Here is a 22,040-nt window from a genome sequence, read left to right as displayed (position 1 = left end):
ACTAAAAATGGTGAAGAAAATACAAATTAACTTCTGCTGTTTTAAAAAAGTGTGCAGATTTAAAAAATTCTGGTTCACAAACATATGCAGCGATATTCATAAACCAGTTTTTCTGAAATTTCTGAGAACTAGTATCTGTGCTGTGTTATCATATCAGATTTAAACTTTTTTCCCCCATTTTGCATATTAATTGTAGTGAGAAGTTGTTGATTGTCAGAATTATAATGTTCAACATATTAATGAGACATCAGGCAATGATTAACCATGGAACTGTTTCTAATCCCTAAGCTCATTTGTATATCATATAACTACACATAAGTATGCATATTTTATAAATGTTTTAAATTATAAGTACATATATGGATAATGATAAACTTGCATGTATTATAATATTGTGCATAAGTATATTCATTTCATCAAAATAAATGTAAGTTACTTTAAAGGCGATTAAGTCAAAAATGAAAGCATGTGTAAATTATAATGTATTCAGGATAGTACTGTAGAAGAGTAAATGATATGTTTTTTAAAACTTATTTTTCTCCCCAAAATTTAGTTTTGCCATGAGTATTCAAGTGTGGATGCTTGGGAATTGGAACGGTTTGGATACAAAAAGGCAAAGCTTTCTGTGAAATTAGAACTTTTGAAGGTTTGCTATTTTATTTATATTAAATTACTTGCCATGATTTCAAAATATTATCTGTAACAAATGTATAGCATTTTCATTTCGTTCTTTTAAATTTTGTGTATTTTGTTAGAGTAAATCTTGGAAGTAAAAATGATATGTGATTTCTTAAAACTAGGTTTTTGCTTTATTTACTATAAGTGCTAATTATAAAATACTATATTTTTCTCTTGCATGTTGTTGCTTTTTTAGAACCGGGCTCTTAAATTTTGAAAAAATATTCATGTAATTTTTCCTTTTTCCAGTGCTTGTTCAGAGAACAATCTTCCCTAAATTTTAAAAGGAATTCGTGCATGTAGTGATTATTTTCATCTTACTAACTAAGACAAACTCTCGCAAATTACTTGCGAAGGTCATGTCAAACTTTCCTCTTCTAACTGTTGAATTTTATGCTAGCCTAAATGCCTATTCTAAAATCTTTGACTTTTTGGAAGATGTTGCAGCAAGTTCTGAAGCACTGTAGTGTATCTGGCAAAACAATTGTAGAGCAAATGTGATGTGTTCAAAATAAAATCATCATTCAGAATGATTTTGTTTCAGTTTCAATTTAATTTCTATTGGTTAATAATTATTATTGGCTAAAGTGTTTACATAAGTGTCAGCATCACTGAGCATTATGCAAGAATCATATGACAGTGATTAATTTTGAAATGATGCAGTTTAGAGACATTTATTATGAGAAAAATTTTAACAATAATTTAACTATTTAGTTATTAATCACATTTAAATTTAATAACCTTCCCTAAATAAAATGTTTGAAAAAATATTTTAATGCATTAATTTATTCAACATGGTCATTATAAAGTTAATTTGCAATACCAGAAAAGTTTAATTTGTTATTTTTATTAAAAAAGCATTATGTATTCAAATTTTGAAATAGCAATAATTATTATTAAGTTTCTATTCTAGAAAACATTTTAATTTTACAGATTAGTTACATCATAATGTAAAAATCTTTTGCACACTTTACTAACAAAATACAAAATGAACCAGTAAAATACCAAATACCAAAACATTAAATGAATTTATCAGAATAATTTAATTAATTTTTTAATTATATATATATATATATAATTAACCTAAATAATCAAATCCAAATTTGTAGAAATTTAAACAAAAGTGCTTGTCGAAAAATCTAAAATTTATTGTACATATGTCACTTTTGTTTCATTGATAATAAACACAATTTAATTCACTTGATGATAAATGTAATTTTGAATGTTGGTTGACAAAATTCAATAAGAAGAAGTGAAAAAAAATATCTCGCTAACAGTTGAAAGCATTTCTTGTAAACAGACTGATAACTTTTAAAGCACTGGAATGCTCATTGATACTTTTGCATTATCTGCCCAGCACACCCACAAAATCACCAGTTGTTAACAATTCCTTTTTTACCAGTCTAACCTGAGAAGAAAGTTGCTATTTTCATAAAATGACGTTGAGCTGAAAATTACATAAAACAGCAATGAATTAGTGAAATTAAAAACACAAGAAACATTCATAGTGAGACGGTAAATATTGCATAAAACAAACATTCATAACAGAGCACTCAAAATTTCATAAAATGGTTGCAAATTAACCAAAATAAAAATACAACACACATAAAAAATAAAGCACTTTCTGTTTTCTTGGATTGTGTGCATAGGGAGATATTTTAACTTAAAAAAGAAGGAGAATTGGTATTGGTGAGCAAACTAGCACTGCTGTTCATGTACACAATTGATCTATTTTGACTTCAAAAAAACTTAGGAGAATTGCTTTCATTCAGGGGAGAGGACAATTTTTTTGATATTCTTTTTTTCATATTAGACGCACAGACTTCTTGCAGGTAATGGCATCAATCAGTAGTTGTGGGAGACATATCGAGACAATAAGAACTGTAAGAATGAGAAAACTTACCAGATCTCTATTCTTTAGACCAACAATAAATATCAATTTCCTGCTCACATTCGAACACTTTGCTCAAAATCTTTAACAGTGCATTTTCATACAATTTGCTTTATGGGAATGCCAGAATGGCACCCATGATGTGCTGGCACAATATGTATGCAACCATTAGTAGATCGCCAGAAAAAGTACATGTTCGTTATGTTCTGTGTTGTCTACTTTGGTTAACTAATGATGATTCTCTTCACCAGTGGGTGGATAATACAAAAGTACCCTCTCATTAATTCACTTTGCTATAAACATGTGGAATGAATTTTGAAGCTGTAGAACACCTGCATTTTTAAAACATGTATTTAACCACAGATGATGGAAGAGAGCATTTTTTTTTTACTTGGGCATTCAATTTGTTACACAAGAATTTGAATATCTGTAGTGTTTTATTATGAATTATTAGAAAATAAAATTAGTATGTATGGCATTGAAGAAATTGAACTTTACAGATCGAGCAAACATTCTATGATAAAGTTCCCACACACATCCTGTCATACATATATTAACTTTTTTTTTTTTTTTTTTTTTTTTAAAGAAGGTGAAGAAGTTGATTTATGTTAAACTAAGGTTGCTTTTTTGCCTAAATTAAACGTTTACATTGGTTCCTCTTCCAGTTTGGTTAATATAAGTATGTTAATTATATCATTGACATGACACTTATATCCATTAATGACTGTAGTTAACTATGGTGCAAGTAAACATGCTGTTACATTAGTTGATTTCCGTTAAAGGGACTTTCTCTCTGTGCAGTTATTATTGCAATTTATGTGTACCTTCCAAAGTTTCTGAAATGTATGGTGTGCAATTAATGCATAGAGAGGTTTAGAGGACAAAACAAAAGGAGAAAAAAATATCACATTTATGTTATTGCTGTAAATCATGATGTAATGAAGTTTAATTGATTTCAGTTTTAAATCCAGTAATAATATGAGTTACATATCATTTAAACTTACTATACAGAAAATTGTGTAAAATTATTGTTGTTTAAAATAGTGCTAGTTTTGTTTCTGAAATGATATTTTATGTTTTCTGGGTTTAGCGATTACTTGAGCTACAGTTTGACAGCAATGCTAAATTTAAAGGAGAAGTAAATAAGCAAGATGCACAGTCTCTACGTATTCTTCCTATTGGTCGAGATATTGATGGTAATATGTATTGGTATCAATTAGATAAAGAACATAATATGAGATTATATCGACAAGAAGTTGGAGAAGAAAATGTTTGGCAACTTTTATGCTCGTAAGTTAATTTTGGTGTACATATTGAGTTCAATAATGGCATTAAAATAAATTTACTTATTGCATTTGTTAATAAAATTTCTGTGTAAAATGAGTAAAATTTCTTCTTTTTCATTGCCACAGTTTAGAAAAAGTGATATACAGAGTAGTTACAAGAGTATCTATTTCAAAACAATTCTGGTAGATCCATTTCATTAAAACTTGATATGTGCTTTATCTGGACCATCGTAAAAAGAAAACGGCAATAAAAATTAATAGTTCAAATTTCGGCCACTAGGTGAAAAGGGAGGCACATAAAGGACAGAACATACAAATTTTGGGGGAAAAAAAGCTGTATTTAATCACAGCATTTGTTCAATGTGCATTCCATTTGCATCAGATGTTCAGAGTGTGTTATAGCATGTTCAACAGTAGTGCAAGGGATTTCTCGATCAGTTGCAGCAACGACTTGTTATGCTTGCTTTCAATTCAGGCAAAGTCCATATGGTTTCTCCATAGACATGATGTTTCAGGAACTTCCACAACCTGAAGACACATGAATTTAAGTCTGGAGAGCAAGGAGGTCAAGCAGTTGGAAAGCTTTTCAGAATTACCCAGTATGAGGTGCTGCACCATCTTGCATGAAGATAGTAGTCCCTAATCATTCTCATTTTTGTCTTACAAAAATGAGTTGTTGCTGAAGAAGCTCATAGTAACAGGCACCTATGATGAAACAACTTTGAGGGCCTTGAGTGTTAAAAGAACTAAGATTGAAATCTAAAACCGCACCATATAGTAATGTAATCAAGATGAAGAGAATGCCATGCACCACATTGGGATTTGCAGTACCCCATATGTATTGAGTATTAATTGTTTCATCTAGAGTAAAATGCAACTCTTCCAATCACAAAATGTTCCTAGGCCAAGTACTTTCAATAGCTATTGTGGTCAAAAGAAGGTTAGAAATATCAGTATATTTGTCTGGGTCTCCAGGATGCAACTCTTGCAGAATTTGGATTGTGTGTGGATATCACATTACAGTGGGTTTCGTAACCTTCTGTATTGTTGAGCAAGGGAAAGACAAATTATGTGACACTATTCGAACATTCCTCAAAGAATATTTGGAACCGGATGCTTTTTCAACCATGGCAAGAGAGACTTTTTTCCCGTTTCATTTGAAAATAATTTTTCTCTTTCTTGCAACACACACAACTACGCAGTCAATTCTGATTTATTAATCATCTTTTTCCAACCGGATCTCAGCATAGCCATTTTCATGTACTGATATTCTAGCAACGCATTTGAAAAATACTGCCATTCTGATAATACAATGTGATCAGTAATACTTGATCTTTATCTGTAAAGGCATGGTAAAGAACGGTCTGCATTGATGACTGTCCTTTTAAAATGCTCCAGATTTGAATACTGTTTTTCCTACATTGCATAAAAAGTGCCATCTGTCAAGAAAAGTTTGAACTATTAATTTTTATTGCAGATTTTTTTTCTCTGCGGTCCACATAGCAATTATACTAAGTTTCAATGAAATAGATCTACCAAAACAGTCTCTACATAAGTCTAAATAGGGTACTTTTAATTATAACCACCCTGTATTTCTATTAAGATGAAGAAATTTTTTTAAATGACTAATTTTTTATATTTTTCTGATCAGTTTGAATATTATTTAATTAAACAGTCTGATAGATTCCGTATTATATTTACGGTAACCCTTTTTCCAACTTGAGGAGTTTTGTAATATGTAATGTTATTCAGTGTTATGTAAATCATTTGTACTTTGATCAGATTTAGCAGGGATAGATTATTTTATAATAGCAGTTTTAGGAAATATTGCATGAAAAAAGTAAGGGAAAAGAAAATGCTATGGTAAAGCTTTTTATAAAAATTTGATAAATAAGAATTGAATATTTAGCAGAAGATGCAGCATGCATCAAATCAAAATTTTATTTAATAGGGGGACCAGAAAGTAATGTTGCCTTCTTACATTAAATTCAAACGAATACATTTTTAACAAGTTTTTATTTTTAATCAGTAATATAATCACCCTCGTTATCAACAACCTTTTGCCATCTAATATGCAGATTTTCAATTCCAGACTGATAAAAATCAATTGGTTTTTGAGTAAAATAATCTCAAGAGGACATTTTGGACATCATCCAAATTTTCAAATTTTTTGTCACTACGAAAATGTAGGGATCCAAATAAATGGAAATCCAATGCTGTGATATCGGCCGAGTATGGTGGGTGAGTATGGCAGTACCTCCCCCAATTCATTAATTTTTCCAAGTGTTCGTCTTGCACAGTGTGGTCTTGCATTGTCGTGTTGTCGCCTTTTCTGTTGACAATTGCTATTTTTTGATTAAAGATTAATTGGTTCACTCCATCCAATTGTTCACAATAAAGGTCTGCATTAACAGTTTTTCCAGGTTTCAGTGATTCAAAATGAACAATTCCATCAAACACCCAGAAGCGCCTTTTCGGGATGTCCCTTTGTAACCCCTATTAAAACTGCCTTTTGAGTTTTGGATTATCATATAGGACTTATTTTTTGTCTCCACTAACGGTTCTGCTTGGTGCCGTTCAAGCAATACGTTGCATGTGATGGATAGGTTGGCTTTGTTCTTTTCGGACAGATTATGGGGGACTCAAACACCTGCTTTGCTTATTTTTCCATTCTGCTTTAAATGTTCTTGGATGGTCGACCAAGGTTGGTTAAGAGTGTTTGACATGGGTTTGCTTCCACTTCTGCCCTTAGCATGTTCTTGTTGACATGCGCAGAAACGACATTACTTTCTGGTCCCCCTATTACTAAGCATATAAGAATTTTTAGTGCATCCTTTTCTTTTGAGGACTAATGTAAGATTCTTTTACATAGAACTAATTTTGATTTGTCTTTTGAGCTTCTATTTTTTTCTGTTCTCTAAACAAAATCTTCTGAAACATATTCTCTGAAGTTATACCATATGGATATATGTTATTTTCCAGCAAATCTTTCAAGTATTCTTTTAGATTTAAGAAGGAAAATGGGAATATGTAGCTATTTTGACCCATTATGTAACATCTAGAACTTCACAACGTCTGTAGTACACTTGGGTTCTTTGTCCTTTGGAATTAATAATTGCTTCCCTTAAAATTTCACTGCAAGATATTTAAATAATTTTGTTGATAATGGATTCACTAAATTCCATGAGCTGCGTGTGAAGTTTTTTAAAAACAAGTTTGTGTTCTTTAATGTGAAATATGTAGAATTTGCTTTCATTTAAAAATATTACTTGTTTTGAATTTACTGAAGTTTATTCATTTTGGAAATGAAAAGTTTTTGGTGTGGGGGGCAAGGACTCAGCCATAGTATTTATTTATATTTTTGAGATATAATTGACTTGCTTTTTTTTTTCTTTTTTTTTTTTTCAGACTTTACTTCATTATATTTTGTTATTTTAAGATACAGTTAGGTGGGATTTACTTTGATTGCTGTGGTTACACTTTGATTTTCCTTATTTACTGAATTGAAAAAAAGTACAGAAAAAATAATAGTATTAATTTTCTTTAAAGCTCATGTAATAGTTTTTTTGCATTAATATGATTTTTTTAATACTTGTATTCCTAATTTTAATTTATGTTGTTGAATTCCTCTTTTTTACCTTTTTGATCTTACAAATATAGGAGATAATGCATTTTTTAATGTTATTTAAATTTTAATGCAGAAATGTATCTTCTTTGAATTTTTGCATATTTTTTATGTGTTATCTTTCCTTTATTTATTTAATTATTAGAACGAAAGAAGGCTTGAAAGACCTTGTTACATCATTAGAAAGAAAGAGTGGCAAATTTAAAGATGAAGATTTATCTAAAGATGAGCCACTTGAATCCAAAACATTACCTGAAGTTATGGATGTAACTGTGCCTAAAAAAGGTAACAACAGTATTCTGTAATTATTATGCTGTAAATAAACAATATATTAAATCAATGAAATGTAACTTTTCCATGCTTTGTAAAAGCTGATGAGATGATAAAACACTTATCAAAATAAATTTTTAACTTTATAATTTGCATTTTTTTATTTTCTGTTTCCTGTAAAACAATTTGATTATTAAATTATTTGGGTCTGAATTCTCTAATACCAGGCATGTTTTGTGACATGCTGGTTGTGACAAATTGTAATGAGCTTAGCTAACAAATTTTTGATGGAAAAATATGTTGAATATACATTAGTAGAGTTAATATTACATTAGTAGAGTTACCATATATAGATATATATAGAACTAAAAAAGACCTTTGTGGTCAAAAAATTTGTGCATTGAGCTGCAAAATTTAGAAAACAAGTTCAAAGAAAGTTCTAGTGCTTGTGCCAAAAAGTTGCTTAGATACTGTGGTTCCGTTGACAATTCTAACATAAGTAAAATAAAGTGCAATGAAAGGTGTAAACATACAATTGTAGTTAATGAATGACTGTGTAATGTAGACTGTTTAATAAGGCATTTTAAAATTAAATGAAAATAATATGTCTATGTTAATGTCAATTATTTACATTTTTAATCATTTACAGTGTCAAAATTAATTTAGTAAGAAATTTATGTGTAATATATTATAACCAATAATTTATGTATTATACAAAAGCTTCACTCTTTGCTCAATATAAAAGTGTAAGAAAATTTTAATATTAAATTAGCCAAAAAACATAAAATTTGGAGTATCTAATTAAATACTAATTATTTTATATTAGAATTGTATTACATATAGTTGGAATAACATGAATTATTCATTATAACTGAATTAAAGTCAGTTTAGAGTTCATGGGAAATGGTATCACCATACAACATGAAACCGTTCTGAGTTTCCCAGATAATCTGGATTTTAAGATTTCAAGGTTTGCAGCTGTGTCATTGATTCTCTTTAAAATTTCATCGACCTGCAGGGTATCAATACTATGCTGTTGGGAATCTCTGATTTAGATGACATTTGGTCTTATAACTATGGGATTTATATTTGTTTTTAGCATTTATAAACTATGAATTTTAAGATTTTAAAATTTAATACAGTTTGAAGTACATATTGAACATTTCATCTTTCTTTTAGTTATATATATATATATATATATATAATCTATTTATAGACCAAAGTTGTGAATGTTCAAAGAAATTAATTTTATTTTCAACTAATTCTTTTCATCCAAAAGGAAAAGTTCTTAAACCATACATGCTATGTATAAGTTTAATTTATTTAGTACTGCATAAAGTATTAGTATTTATTGGTCTTTTTTGCAGTAGCCTGCTTTAGTCTGGATCAATGATTTTTAGTAAGATTTATGCTGGAGTTATATTAAAATCATACTGTAGTTACCAATTCCTTCAATCTTAACATTGTTATGAAAAAAAAAAAAAAAAATTGTTACTGGGTGGAACATTCTTATGGAGAATCTGAAAATGCAGTGTGAGGAAAAAAAATTATGGATGTTAAGACCCTGGCAGTCTGATATTTGCTTCAGTGTACTGTTACAGTACAAAGTCCAAAATCCGGACTCGTCGGGACTTTGGCGATTCCGGATTTGGGATTTTTCCGGATATTAGATCAGCAGTTTAAATCTGTTTATGGCATGCAGAAATTACACAATTAAAAATATGAAATCGTAATTTATGAAATAAAGAACAATTATGATCTAAAGGGTATCAAAATTTACCAAAAAAAAAAAAAAAAAACTTAATATTTATTTGTGTATTTTATTAAACATTTCTTTCAATGTAAGTTGTTTAAGTTGTGGGTAAAGTGCAGAATCGCCCACTTATTTGTTTGACGCTTTTTACAAGAGTAAGAAGAATTGGATATTTGTCAATTTTATTTGACTTTTTAAGTGAAATTAGGTCGATGTGTACATGGATAAAGTCAAGGGAGTGCATAATGCCATTTTTGTGCAATTCTGGGATGTGTTTTTAAGTGAAAAGGGGTTGATGTGTACATGGATACCAAGTATGTACAACTCTTAAAAATTGTGCCAAACAGTGGGTGATTCTGCACTTTTCCCTAAGTTGCTTCCACAAAAGTTTGAAAAGTTTCTTTTTCTTTTTTCTTATGTTATATACAGTCGACCTTCCTAATGCCATACTCCTTGTATAATTTTGAGACGGATATGCCTTTATCCATTTTTTGCAGCAGTTCCACTTTTTGTTTAATGGACATCGAAACATGGTTTCGCTATGTAGATCCTTATGCAGTCCCAGAATTGGAAACTCTTTTCGACATAATCGGAAAGTTCAAGCTTAATTTTTATAAAATTGCCGTAATAATAACAGTCTGCAAAAAATAATAAGCTGGATCAAATTAAAAGATTAGGGAGCAGCGCAGTCTGCTACATTAACTGAAATGCCTTAGAATCAGTAAAGATAATTTTAGCCTAGCTTAATAGCATCCGTTATACATTATTGGCTGTGTATCACAAGAATGGCGGTGGAAGCCAAGTTGTTTCGCTAAATTTTGTCTTGCTCCTACTGCGTACTGAATTAAGCCTGAGTTGTATTAGTTATTTACTATACCTACATTTATTTCTTGCACGTGCTTAAAACTAATCTGAGTCCTGAATAAATAAATTCCCACATATACTATAGGTGCTAGATACCGCCTGGTGCAGTCTCGACAGGTCCTAAATTATGCTACAAAGCGCCTTCATAAGTTCTAAATTTTCACTGTGCCTAAACTTTGGATCCCAGATGCTTTCCCTAAATCATTAAAAACTTCTCATCTCTTAATTTTTCCGCTCGGTGCTTCTCCAAATTCCAAAAATTTCGTCTTCCCTAAATTCTGACGTCCGGTGCCAACATATTCTGCCGCTGCTTCTGGGCTTATAGTGAATAACATCTCAGTTATTCTTAATTAAAATAGCACTAAATGTAATCTTTTGGCCTATGAGTTTCATTAACAAAATCTTTTTTTAGCATATGAAAAGAAATTTCTTCGTCAACATTTCTTAGAGTATTTAAAAATCTATAATCATCGCCAAGTGTAATGTTAGCATAAAAGGTTGCCATACTCTTGTTATTCGATTACTAATATATAAAAAAAAGTTTAGACATCACTGCATGAGTTATTACTGAAGCTGTCATGTATTGATAAACATACGGTGATGAAAGCAAAATGTAATAAATAATGACTCGCCAGGTCGGCTTCAGGGATATAAAATAGGTAATTGTGTTTTGAGATGTATTCCAAGTAGATACTCAACTACGAAGCCAAATTATTTATTAATCTTACAAATTTATGCTTACATGTTAGTTTGAAATGTATCCCAAGCAGATACTCAACTACAGAGTCAAATTATTAATCTCACAAATTTATGCTTACATGATTGTTTTTCCAAAGCGAGGTATTTTATTAAGTGAAATTAAGAATTGGAATTTTTAAGTGAAAATCTCCACACGTTTTATTATGGAAGGAAAAAATCAAATGTGCATGTATAAAGCATACAGTATATATATATATATATTTCTGTGGCTTTGAGGTTCGTATTTTAGATCATTTCAGATAATGGACGTCCAGATTTCAGACTTTGTACTGTAGTAATGAGAATGTGCCCAATAAAATAACTAGCCGTAATTGTTGCAATATGCTCCCTACCATTTGTTGTACATTTAGACAGTATAACTTAGCCAGCCGTGGACAAGTATGAGAAATATTTTAAAAACTGGAAAAAAAAGAAGGGGGGAATTGCTAAACATTTTTATTTTCACTTTCATAGGGTTTGCATCCTTCAGATACTTTTTCACAACATTTTCTATTGTTACAGAAACATTTATCATAAGATGAGACAATTTTATGCTTGTGTGAGCGCAAGTAACCAGAATTATTTGTAAAAACAGATGATGCACTTTTTAATGTTATCAATGATTTTCCTGCAAGTGTCTAAACCAGTTCTTTACAAAATTGTGTCGGAAAACTTGGGCTATAAAAAGTTGTATTCATGATGGATTTTGAGGATGTTTACTGACAGGATACAAAATTAAAGAACTTCCCAGTTCATTATGGAGACATGGTTGTGTGATGTGACTCTGAGCAGTCTCTAATAAGGTACCACGTGTCATGTTCTGTGAGAAGGAAATTCAGACAGACAGTTTGCCAGTACATTTCATTCCACGGGGAAGCAACAATAAACATTGCTGCGTAGTGTTGGACTTTGGGAAAATTCCACCATGCAACCCAGCATATGCCATGGCATCCTGTCTATAGGAGTTTTGTTGCTTTACAACAATGTTAAGTCCTACATTGTTATCCATATGCAAGCAGAACTCTATGATTGATGGAAATTTATTTTCCCCCGTTACTTCAGAGTACCTTGTACAGTTCTGCAGATTTCCAGTACACTTTGTACTTGGTTCATAGAATATATCTTCACTGGGAAATGTTTAAATATGTCTTAATCTTAATTCTATATTAATCAGCTCATTTTAGCTATTTTTCACATTGAAACTGCTCATCTTTTTCTATATGCCAAAGCCTGTTTTTTCAGTTATCATCTGGAAATATTCCCTTAATTAGGGAATAGTTTTCCCCCGCTCTTTCTGTCTGTGCCCATCTTGGTTTATGCAGCATTATGTTTTCTGTGAGTTTTTTTACACTTCAGACTTTATTCCACTGTTTCCATGATATTTATGAGAAGGGAAACTGCCTCATATAATTTTACACTAAAGGGTGATACTAGAATTTTATCACTAAACATAATTTACAGAACATCGTTAAAATCATGTTTTTAAAAAGTTAAATAATTACCTTTTGCAAAGCTAATTACTTTATTTATTATGGACTCATATATTTTTGTAGTTCCCTGTTAAAATTGAGAGATTTTAGAAACATAATACAACTTCTGAAAACTGAAACATTTATGGATTTTCGTACATAATGTGTTAAAATTAATATCAGAACTGAATTCTGAAGCTCCAATAAGGAAAGAATGAAGGACAGTCTTTATAATGAGTAAGAATATGTCTCATAAGCTATTTATGAATTCTGAATTCTTCTGTAAAGCTGACTGAGTCATTTCATTTACAGATTAAGTCCAGGACTCTTCACTATCTATTGTATTTTCTTATTTTCTAATTATTGGAAGGGGGAACTCACCACAAGCAATCTAAATTCTTAACTCCTACTTTAATTTTGATGTATCTATTCTGACATCTAACATTGTATACTAGGCATGAAAAAATATTCCCTTAATTATGAAAGAGAAGAACATAAAATAAAATGTTATCGAATAACCAAATAATGTATTATCTGTCTCCAGACAGCATGTCCACAGCTTTCGGAGGCCAGTTTCTTTTGTATTTTAACAATATGCTATCTTATTAAAAAAAGGGGAGAAAGGGGGTAAAATGATAAATTTGATAAAGTAAATAAAATGAAACAAATAGCTTATGTTATAAAAATAAAGAACTGAAAAATTACTATATAAATAATGCTTGCGAGGAATTTCACCTATTATTGACCTACTAACATTCTTTATAGAAATGTGTATACATGGTGTCTGTCTTTTAAAATAGGATTTCTTTTACTGCACACATGTGGCATTCATTTTAAGCAAATTCACATGTACTGCATATATGTACCAGAATTAATCTGGTACATAATCTAAAGGTAAATTGTTTTTATTCCTTTGATATAATGCTTTCTAATATTTGTAATAGAGGCTTTTAGTTTAACTGTTTGTTTTGTTGCATTACCTTAACACATAGTCTGACAATAAAGCTCGGTGAATATGTTTGTAACAAAAATATTCTTGCATAAATCAGAAAAAATGTTTTGTATTCCTTTGAAGTAATGCCTATTATTTTCAGTGTGCTTTTCACAATGACTATACAGTTTCTAAAAACTGAAAGGCAAAGTTCTCTTTTAGTATCACATGAAAACCCCTCCTCACATGGTTTTGAACATCTGGAGTGTCTTACAATTCTTCTCATTCTAAGGCTTGTTTCAGGTTCAAGAATAGAAAATGTGCTGAAACATGATTAGGTAATGCAGTGGTTAACTAAGATCTACATCTACTGTTTGAGTGAAACCAAATGTGGCCAGGCGTTATATGAAGAAAAAACCAAGAACGTGAGAAATCACCACATTTTGCCAAACTTGGCCATATTTTAGTCCAACCCTTGTGTAATTTGTAACAGCTCTCTATCACTATGTAACTGTAATCATATCCAATGCTATTCAGCTATATCTCTATAATTTAAATTTTTCATTTAATGATTTTCATAGACGTACCAAGCTTCAAAATTCATCTGCTGTTTTACCTTTGTATATTAAAGTACAGTCAAAAGTCGTTAATCCAGACTCGTCGGGACTTCGGCGATTCCGGATTATCGATTTTTCCGGATTATAGATCATCAGTTTAAATCTGGTAAAATGGCATGCAGAAATTATAAAATTAAAAATATGAAACCGTAATTTACGAAATAAAGAACAATTATGATCTAAAGGGTATCAAAATTTACAAAAAAAAAAAAAAGCTTAATATTTATTTGTTTACTTTATTAAACATTTCTTTCAATGTAAGTTGTTTAAGTTGCTTCGTTTTTTATGTGATAATACATTCTCTTTAATTCTATAAGCAGACATAATTTCTTGTGCAGTTACAAAGTTCCACTGTTCAAGTCCTATAATTGCTGTGTCGAGAATACCGACTAATTTGTCAATCGAAATTTTTTCGTTTTCAATAACCTCTGTCACTTTCTATCCGAAGTGAATTGTAATGACGAGGCATTTGATTTAAATCATATCAAAGACAGGAAATACTACATTGAGTAAGCAATTATAAGCCAAATAAAATAAAAACATCTGCCCTGAAGATAAGGATAGTGCTGACAGATCAACTTCCAATTCATTGCAGGCGGCCACCGCATTAAAGATAAACAAAGTTTAGATAAACAAACGTTAAAGTTTAGATAAACAAAGGATATGCCTTTATCCATTTTTTTGCAGCAATTCCACTTTTTGTTTAATGGACTCCAAAAGATACTTTTGCTTTGTATAACCTTTACATATTAGTAAATATATATCGAAAATTCTATTTGACATAATCGAAAGTTCAAGCTTACTTTTATAAAATTGCTCTAACAGTGTGCAAAAAATAATAATCCGGATCCAATTCGAAGATTAAGGAACAATGCAATCTCTAACATTAACTGAAATAGATAATTAGATAATTTTAGCTTAGCTTATCCCGTCCATTATACATTAAACACGCATTCGTAAACATATTTTGCGCACACGCAAATTCACAGCGGTAAAGGTCTTACGCGTCAGCACGACGCATGCGCAGAAAGTTTGTAGCTTTGAGGTCTGGATTATAGATCATTCCAGATTATGGGTGTCCGAATTAACGACTTTTGACTGTATTAGTAACAGAAATCTGTAATGCTTAACTATACCATGCTCAGATATATTCAAACACGCTATTCATACTTTGTTATTCATCCGCTTCCATGCATATGCAATCTATAACATTTTTCACCAAACTTTATTGTCATACTTTATATAAATTTTTTTTGCAAATTTGACAATAATAATTTATCTTTATTTTTGTTTTAGAAAATGAAGATTTAAAAGCCTGTATATCTGAAACAAAACCATGCACAATTATAATCAAAACAGAAAAGAAAGACTTGCCTTCAAATCATTCTTCAAATGCCATTAAACTGAGTGATAATTCATCCCACTTAGATACTCCTGTAAAAAACTGTGTTTCTGAAATTGTTCCAAACAAAAGTGAAACAGATATGGAAGTTGATATGCAAGAAGTCTCTACTAAAACTGATCTGAAACCAGTAGAGAAAATTAGCAACTTGTCTAATTCAGATAATTGCATTAAATCTGAACACTCAACAGATAAAAAAAATGAACCTATTCCTATGGAAATTGACAGTGAACCAAAAACTGATACTGAAACAAATAGTTCTGAAAGTGTAGTTAAGGATGATAGTAAGTTGTTAAGTTCTACACTGGTAACTCATGAAAAAATCCAAGCAGAATCAAATAAAAGTTTGTGTAATAATACTGTTACTCCAGCTGAAAGTTTAGACCAAGAAAGCAAATTCAAAGTTGGGAAAATAAAATTGTATGAGAAATGGAGCAATGAAAAAAAGAAACTAGCTGCTGCTCAATCTGAATGTAGTTTAGTTTCCAGTGATTCATTACCAAGTAATAAAGAACATGTAGATCCAGAACGTTCTGTTGCTGTGAATCCTGAAGTTGATGTTTTGTGCAATGTTTCAGAAAAGTCTAATCTTTTAAAACACAATGATGGATTTCCTTCAAATATTGACCAAAGTAGTTGCAATGACGAAGTACCAATGGACTTGAGCATAACTTGTCGGACTTCTGATGGAATCAAACAAAATGCATCAGTGACTAATAATCATTCTATTACTGTGCCCCTTCCTATTGATAGTAAAAATTCATTATTTTCTGATTCCAAAAGAAGTGATTCTCGGAGAAATATTCATTCAGAAAGTGCTATAGAAAATCCTCTCTCTGACAAATGTTCTAATGTAGAAAACTCTAGTATGAACATTAATCCTCAAGTACCACGGCCATTTAAAAAGAAACATTTATCTATGGTGAAAGATGATTCTATTAAAGGAAATTATGAACATGCTCGTAAGTCAGTGATATTTGAAGTTAAAAACAGTAAATTATTAAACCAATATGTAGACATACCTTACAATCATGATGACAGACCATCACAAGTTTCAGGCTTTTCCCATTTGCAAGCCTTACAGAACATGTGTGATAATAACCCCATGGCTGGTCTTCAGAATAGTGTTATTCAATCTATAACTCATGATAAAAAATCAAAACTGGATTCTAATTCTTGTAAAAAGATAAATGCCAACGAAAAGCCTTCATTTAGTGGTACATGTTTTGATAATTTAAGTAAGTATAATTTTAGTGGTGCACAAGTGTCCACTGACATCAAAAGTGCTGCTGAATGTGAAGTAACAGATACGTTATTAAAATCTAACGTAAACTGTAGTCCTGTAAGTTCTCAAAAGGATAAGCATGAAATGAGTGTTCCTGAACTAAACTGTGAAAGCATCTGTACAAAATCTGAGATAACAAATCAGAATTGTGAAACAGATACTAAAAATAAAATAGATATGCTTAAACAAAAAGAACAGAATTCTGTGAAAAAGGACATTAAAAGCAATTCTCAGTGTTCTGAAAATGTTTCTAAAGTACCAGTAGAAGCTGTTGATTCAACAGAATATGCGAAGAAGTCATCTGAAGAATCAATTAAAATGAAGAAAATCCAGCCTACAGTGTTAGATGCTGATGATAGTACTCATTCTGTTGTGCAAAATGATAAATCTTGTAGTAATGCCGAGGTAAGGTCTGATGGTAAAGAAAAGGAATTGATGGGATCTTTTGATAAAAATGCTAATCAAGTTGAGGTATCTGCATCAAAAATTACTGAATGTTGTACTTTAAAGGTAGAATCATCTGAAAATACTGAAAATTCTGTTGGTGGTAACAATAAGCAAGAAGACAAAAAATATCTAGTGACTGGTAGAGAGGAAGGGCAAGAGATAAAACCTGTTGACAGTAGTGAACAGACTTCTAAAAAAATTAAACTAACTGATGAAGAACCAGAAGAGCCTTTAAAATCTTCTGACATTGGGGAGCAGTCTGCCAGGAAAATAACTGATAAGCAGCTAACATCATCAGAGGAAGTTCTTGAGAACAAGAACCTTTCTGTTCCGAAAGATGAAATAAAAATGTGTGTGATTAGTCCTGATAATGATATTGTTAGAAACGATTCTGACATTAAAAAATCTTCAGATGAGTTAGATAAAAGTCTTAAAGCAGATAAATGTGCTTCAACAAAATCTCAAGAAAACATTGATTCATCTGTTTCATCGTCTAGCACTGCTTCTTTTGAAACTGGAATTAAATCTGTAGAAGATAATTCTAAGTGTTCTGAGATGGATTCGTATTGTCCAGAAAGTGAGGTTTCTAACTCTAATCCTATTTGCCAGAATACTGTGAAAAACGGTATCTCAGAGTCTCATAATTTAAATAATTCAGATAGGGAAAGTGAAAAATGTGCTGAAGAAGTTTCACTGAAAAATGAAAAATCTTCCACTTCAATAAATTCTGAATCAGAAACGGCAGCTATATCTCTGAATAATATATGTGAGGAGAAAAAAGAAGTATGTAAAGAGAGTAAAGTTTCTGACTTAAATTGTTTTTCAGTGGAAAAACATGAGTCTGCTGCTGTAATAAGTGAGCACATTTCTGTTCTTCCAGAACAAAATTCAGCTTCATCAAGCAGAGATACATCTGATATTTCTGAAAGTAATGGTCTTCTAAATGTTACTAAGGAAAAATTATCAGCAAAAGCAGCTGATGAAGCCTGTAAAAGTAAATGTGATAATGCTGATGCAGAAAAAAATAAATCTTTGGCAAAGAATAATGATCTATTGGCAGATTCTAACTCGGACATCCCAGGCGAAAGAAGGAATAAGTGTGAGGTTGTAATCAATAATTCTGAATCGCATATTCAAAAAGATAAAGATTATAAAGCAAACAAAGAAACTGATGTGCCCTTTAAAAATAACTATATCAAACCAGCAGTTGTTGAAGACATTGACAGTTCTAAAAAGGACTCTCCAAACTGTGCAGAAAATAAAATTGAAAAAGAATTGGAAAGTAAAATAAGTGATGGGAATGCAGATTGCATTGTATCTGATGGTCAGTTAAGTAAAAAGTGTGAATTACCAAACACTGGTGAACAAATTTCTGCACATGAAAATGAAATTCATTTTACTTCAAAGAATGATTCACGTCAAGCTGATATTAAAGAAAGTTTGACAAGTGATACATGTTCTGGTATAAAAGAAATTAATATAAACTCAAATCTCGATAGTGGATCAAAAAATCTGGAAATTGTTTCTGATCTAACAGATGCTGTGGAAAACAAAGCTCTAAACTCAGATCATGCTACATTGATTTCTGAACTGCATAATGAAAACGAAAAAAGCACAAGTAATATTCAGGATGAGGTAAAAGAAAACAGTGCACCTGTAAATTGTGACGGAGATAAAGATCAAACGAATATAAAAAATAATGAAGTTGGGGAAAATAAGTCTATATTGCTTGAAGCTGATAATAAAATGAATGGAGAGGAAAATGATTCTCCAGAGTCAGGTGTAAGATGTTTATCTACTTCTGCTTGTAAAGAAAAACTTCCTGATACTGAAGAAACCTCAGTGGTAAAAGAAGATGAAACGTCAAGTGCTCAGTCTAATGAAAAAAATTTTGAAGAGGTTAATAAAATTAATAAAGTTAGCAAAAAAGTTTCTGGGAAAAGTAACAAGAAAGGTGCTAAAAGCAAATCCAAAAAAACAGCTTCTGACCAAAACCTGGAAAAACATTCCGACTGCAATAAATCACTGCCAAATTCAAATTCTGAACAAAACTATAGTAATGATTTAGAAAAGAGTTGTAAAAATTTAGTTGTGTCAATTGTTGATGCAAAAATATCTGGGATGACTGATATGCCAGCATTGAAAGAGCCATGTTTAGATGAAACTGATAAAAAAGTGGCAGTGGACAAAGACATTAGTGAAGATTCATCTGTAAAATGTAATGATAGCATAAAAGTAGAGGGAAAATCTGAAAATGAAATGCCTGAAGTCTCAGTCAATATTAACAGAATTTCATCTGAATTATCCACACCAGCGACTGAAACAAAACGTAAATGTCGTAAACCCCGCAGAAGGGCAAGGTGGGATGTAAGAAGAAGCAGGAAAAGATCATCAAAAACTGCTTGTAAAGATAAGCCAGTTAGTGTATGCAAAGAAGTAATAATTGAAAACTCTAACGAAAGTGTTTTAGAAATACCAAGTTGTGATACAAACTCAAAATCAAAAGGGTCCAAGAGTTCTTTAGAAAAAAATAAAACTTCTGTTGATGCAACAGTTATAGAACTGAATGAAAATTCATCATTTGAAAAAGAAGATATTTCATTAGCTGTCATAAAGGAATCTCTTAAGTCATCTAGAAACTCTGAGTCTAAATGTGATCTCAAAGTACCAAATTTAAGAATTTCGGTTAAAGATATGTATGATATTTATATTGTAATGAATAATATTTGCCTAGAAACAAAGTTCAAGCACCCGTCCTGTAGTAATTCTGCTAGCATAGTTTCAAGTGAATCTAATTTATATGTAAAATCAGATCAAATTTCTGGTCTAAGTTTTGATACAACAAATGATGATGTTATTCCCATTGATATAAGCAGTGATAGTACAGTGAAAAAGAAGAAAGGCAGATTAAGAACAAAAGGGCCTTCTCCAAAACCAAAAGAATCAAAAGTTCCAGTCCTTAAATCTAGCGTTAAAACTCCTGCAAAATCGGCGAAAAAACGGAATATAAACAATTCAAAAAAATTATCTGATGCAAATGATGATCAGTTTTCCATACCTGAAGGATTTTTAGAAATATTAGGTAATGCTGAGAATGATTTGCATTCTTCTAATAAGGAACCCGCTAGAAAATCAAGGAGATCTGCCGATCTGTCAGTTATCTCTCTCCAAAGTAGTGAAGGTGAATCAACTCCTCGGAAACGAAGCAGACGTATTCAGGAGCAGCATCAGAAAAAGATATCTGAGTTAGCTGTTGAAATGGAAAGAGAACAAAGAATGTTGGAACAGTTAGCAAAGAAGTCAAATGCTAAAAAAAATGTTCCCCCCAAAACACCTGAGAAAACACCTGTGAAGGTATAATTTTATTATTTCTTTCACTTTATTAATTTGGTGCTTTCTAAATCTGACGTTTTATTACTTTTATATTTTTTACCATAAATTTCTAGTTGCTGTTACTTTCTGAAATTTGTTTCTATGTGTTAATTGAAAATTTGGTTTTCTGTGTGCTAATACACAGTAGTGTACTAACGTTCATGGGTAGTGTGTTCCGAGACTTATCCTATATAATAGCAAAAACTGTATGAAATAAGTAACAAGTTAATGTAATTAAAAATTTAAGTCAAATTTAATTAAAAGATTGTGCAGTGTAGTCATTACCAAAATTAAGTAATATTAAGTACTATAACACATCTTATATTGTCAAAATTAAATAATTTAAAGTGCTGTAATACATAATATATATAATCACAGAATTTAGTTATGTAGCTTTTTTTGGATTGTTTATACAGTTTTGTACTGTTGTAAATAAAATTGTTGCAGTTAACTAATGCAGATAATAGGATATCATTGTAGCTTATGCTATCAATAATATATTTATTCGTTATTTAATTATATACTGGAGTTTGATAATGTTATTTTCTTCATATTTCACTTTATTGTTTCTCAGTAAAATATATCCAAAAACTGAATTTTTACAATCTTTTAATGTTGAAAGTTATTTTTGGCATAACTGGACCCATATATTTTGGATTGCAGTTAATTTGGATGCTTATATTTCAATCCAATAAAGTAACTGCTATGTTATTAGAAGTACTTTTGAGATTAAAGAAACACAAGAAGATACATTTAAAAATATAAATTATTTGTTAAAAGGAAGCCTTTAATATCTAAACTGAAGCAAGTGTTTAAGGATTACAAAATTTTCATTTTAAAAGTACAAGGTAATCCAGAAGTTGGTAAAGTTTAAAAAAAAGTACCATTTTGAAGAATTTGCACAAATATTTTGGAAATAGGGAAAATCATTATACCCTTTTTTTATGATTTTGATTTTTCAGTTTTTTTTTAGTTTTATGTACACCACATGTCCATAAAAGAGTATAAAATACCTTAACATAAAGTCTAAATATGTCAGTCATCACTATTAAGTACTGCTTAAAGAGTAACTAAATGGACATTAAACCTATATTTTTTTTCAGAATAATGCTTTTCATATTGCATATTTACAGTGGATGATTTCTATATTTATTAGTATTTGGTGATTTTTGTATTTTTTGAGAAAAGTACTGGGTTAATAGTCGAATCTATTTGACAATTAAAGTAATACATATTACTTTTATACAACCAAAATGAAGTGATGCTTTTTGTATGGATGTTGTAAACTCCAGTGTGTACTATTCCCATGGGGACCTCTGGTTAGGTGAAGCTGAGGTAGAGAACCCTGGTTAGGTGAAGCTGAGGTAGAAAACCCCGGTTAGGTGGAATTCTTGATTTTCTTTCAGGTAAAG

The 22,040-nt window shown here is 30.7% G+C and overlaps 1 protein-coding gene across 1 annotated transcript in view; it reads left to right on the top strand.

The window, feature by feature from the left end:
* LOC118187348 (uncharacterized) overlaps positions 1-22,040 on the top strand; it is a 78,229-nt gene that overhangs the window by 19,003 nt on the left and 37,186 nt on the right. The window contains exons 3-6 of the mRNA XM_085812860.1: positions 554-646; positions 3,660-3,859; positions 7,626-7,765; positions 15,419-20,610. Of these exons, the coding sequence (XP_085668986.1) occupies positions 554-646; positions 3,660-3,859; positions 7,626-7,765; positions 15,419-20,610 (5,625 nt within the window). The remainder of the gene's footprint in view (positions 1-553; positions 647-3,659; positions 3,860-7,625; positions 7,766-15,418; positions 20,611-22,040) is intronic.

The sequence above is a fragment of the Stegodyphus dumicola genome, chromosome 1 (genome assembly GCF_044657685.1).
Source record: "Stegodyphus dumicola isolate Sdum_Otavi_A_Nest chromosome 1, ASM4465768v1".
Classification (NCBI taxonomy): domain Eukaryota; kingdom Metazoa; phylum Arthropoda; class Arachnida; order Araneae; family Eresidae; genus Stegodyphus; species Stegodyphus dumicola.
Note: the sequence above shows the minus strand (reverse complement) of the source record. Positions and strands in the feature narration are given on the sequence as shown.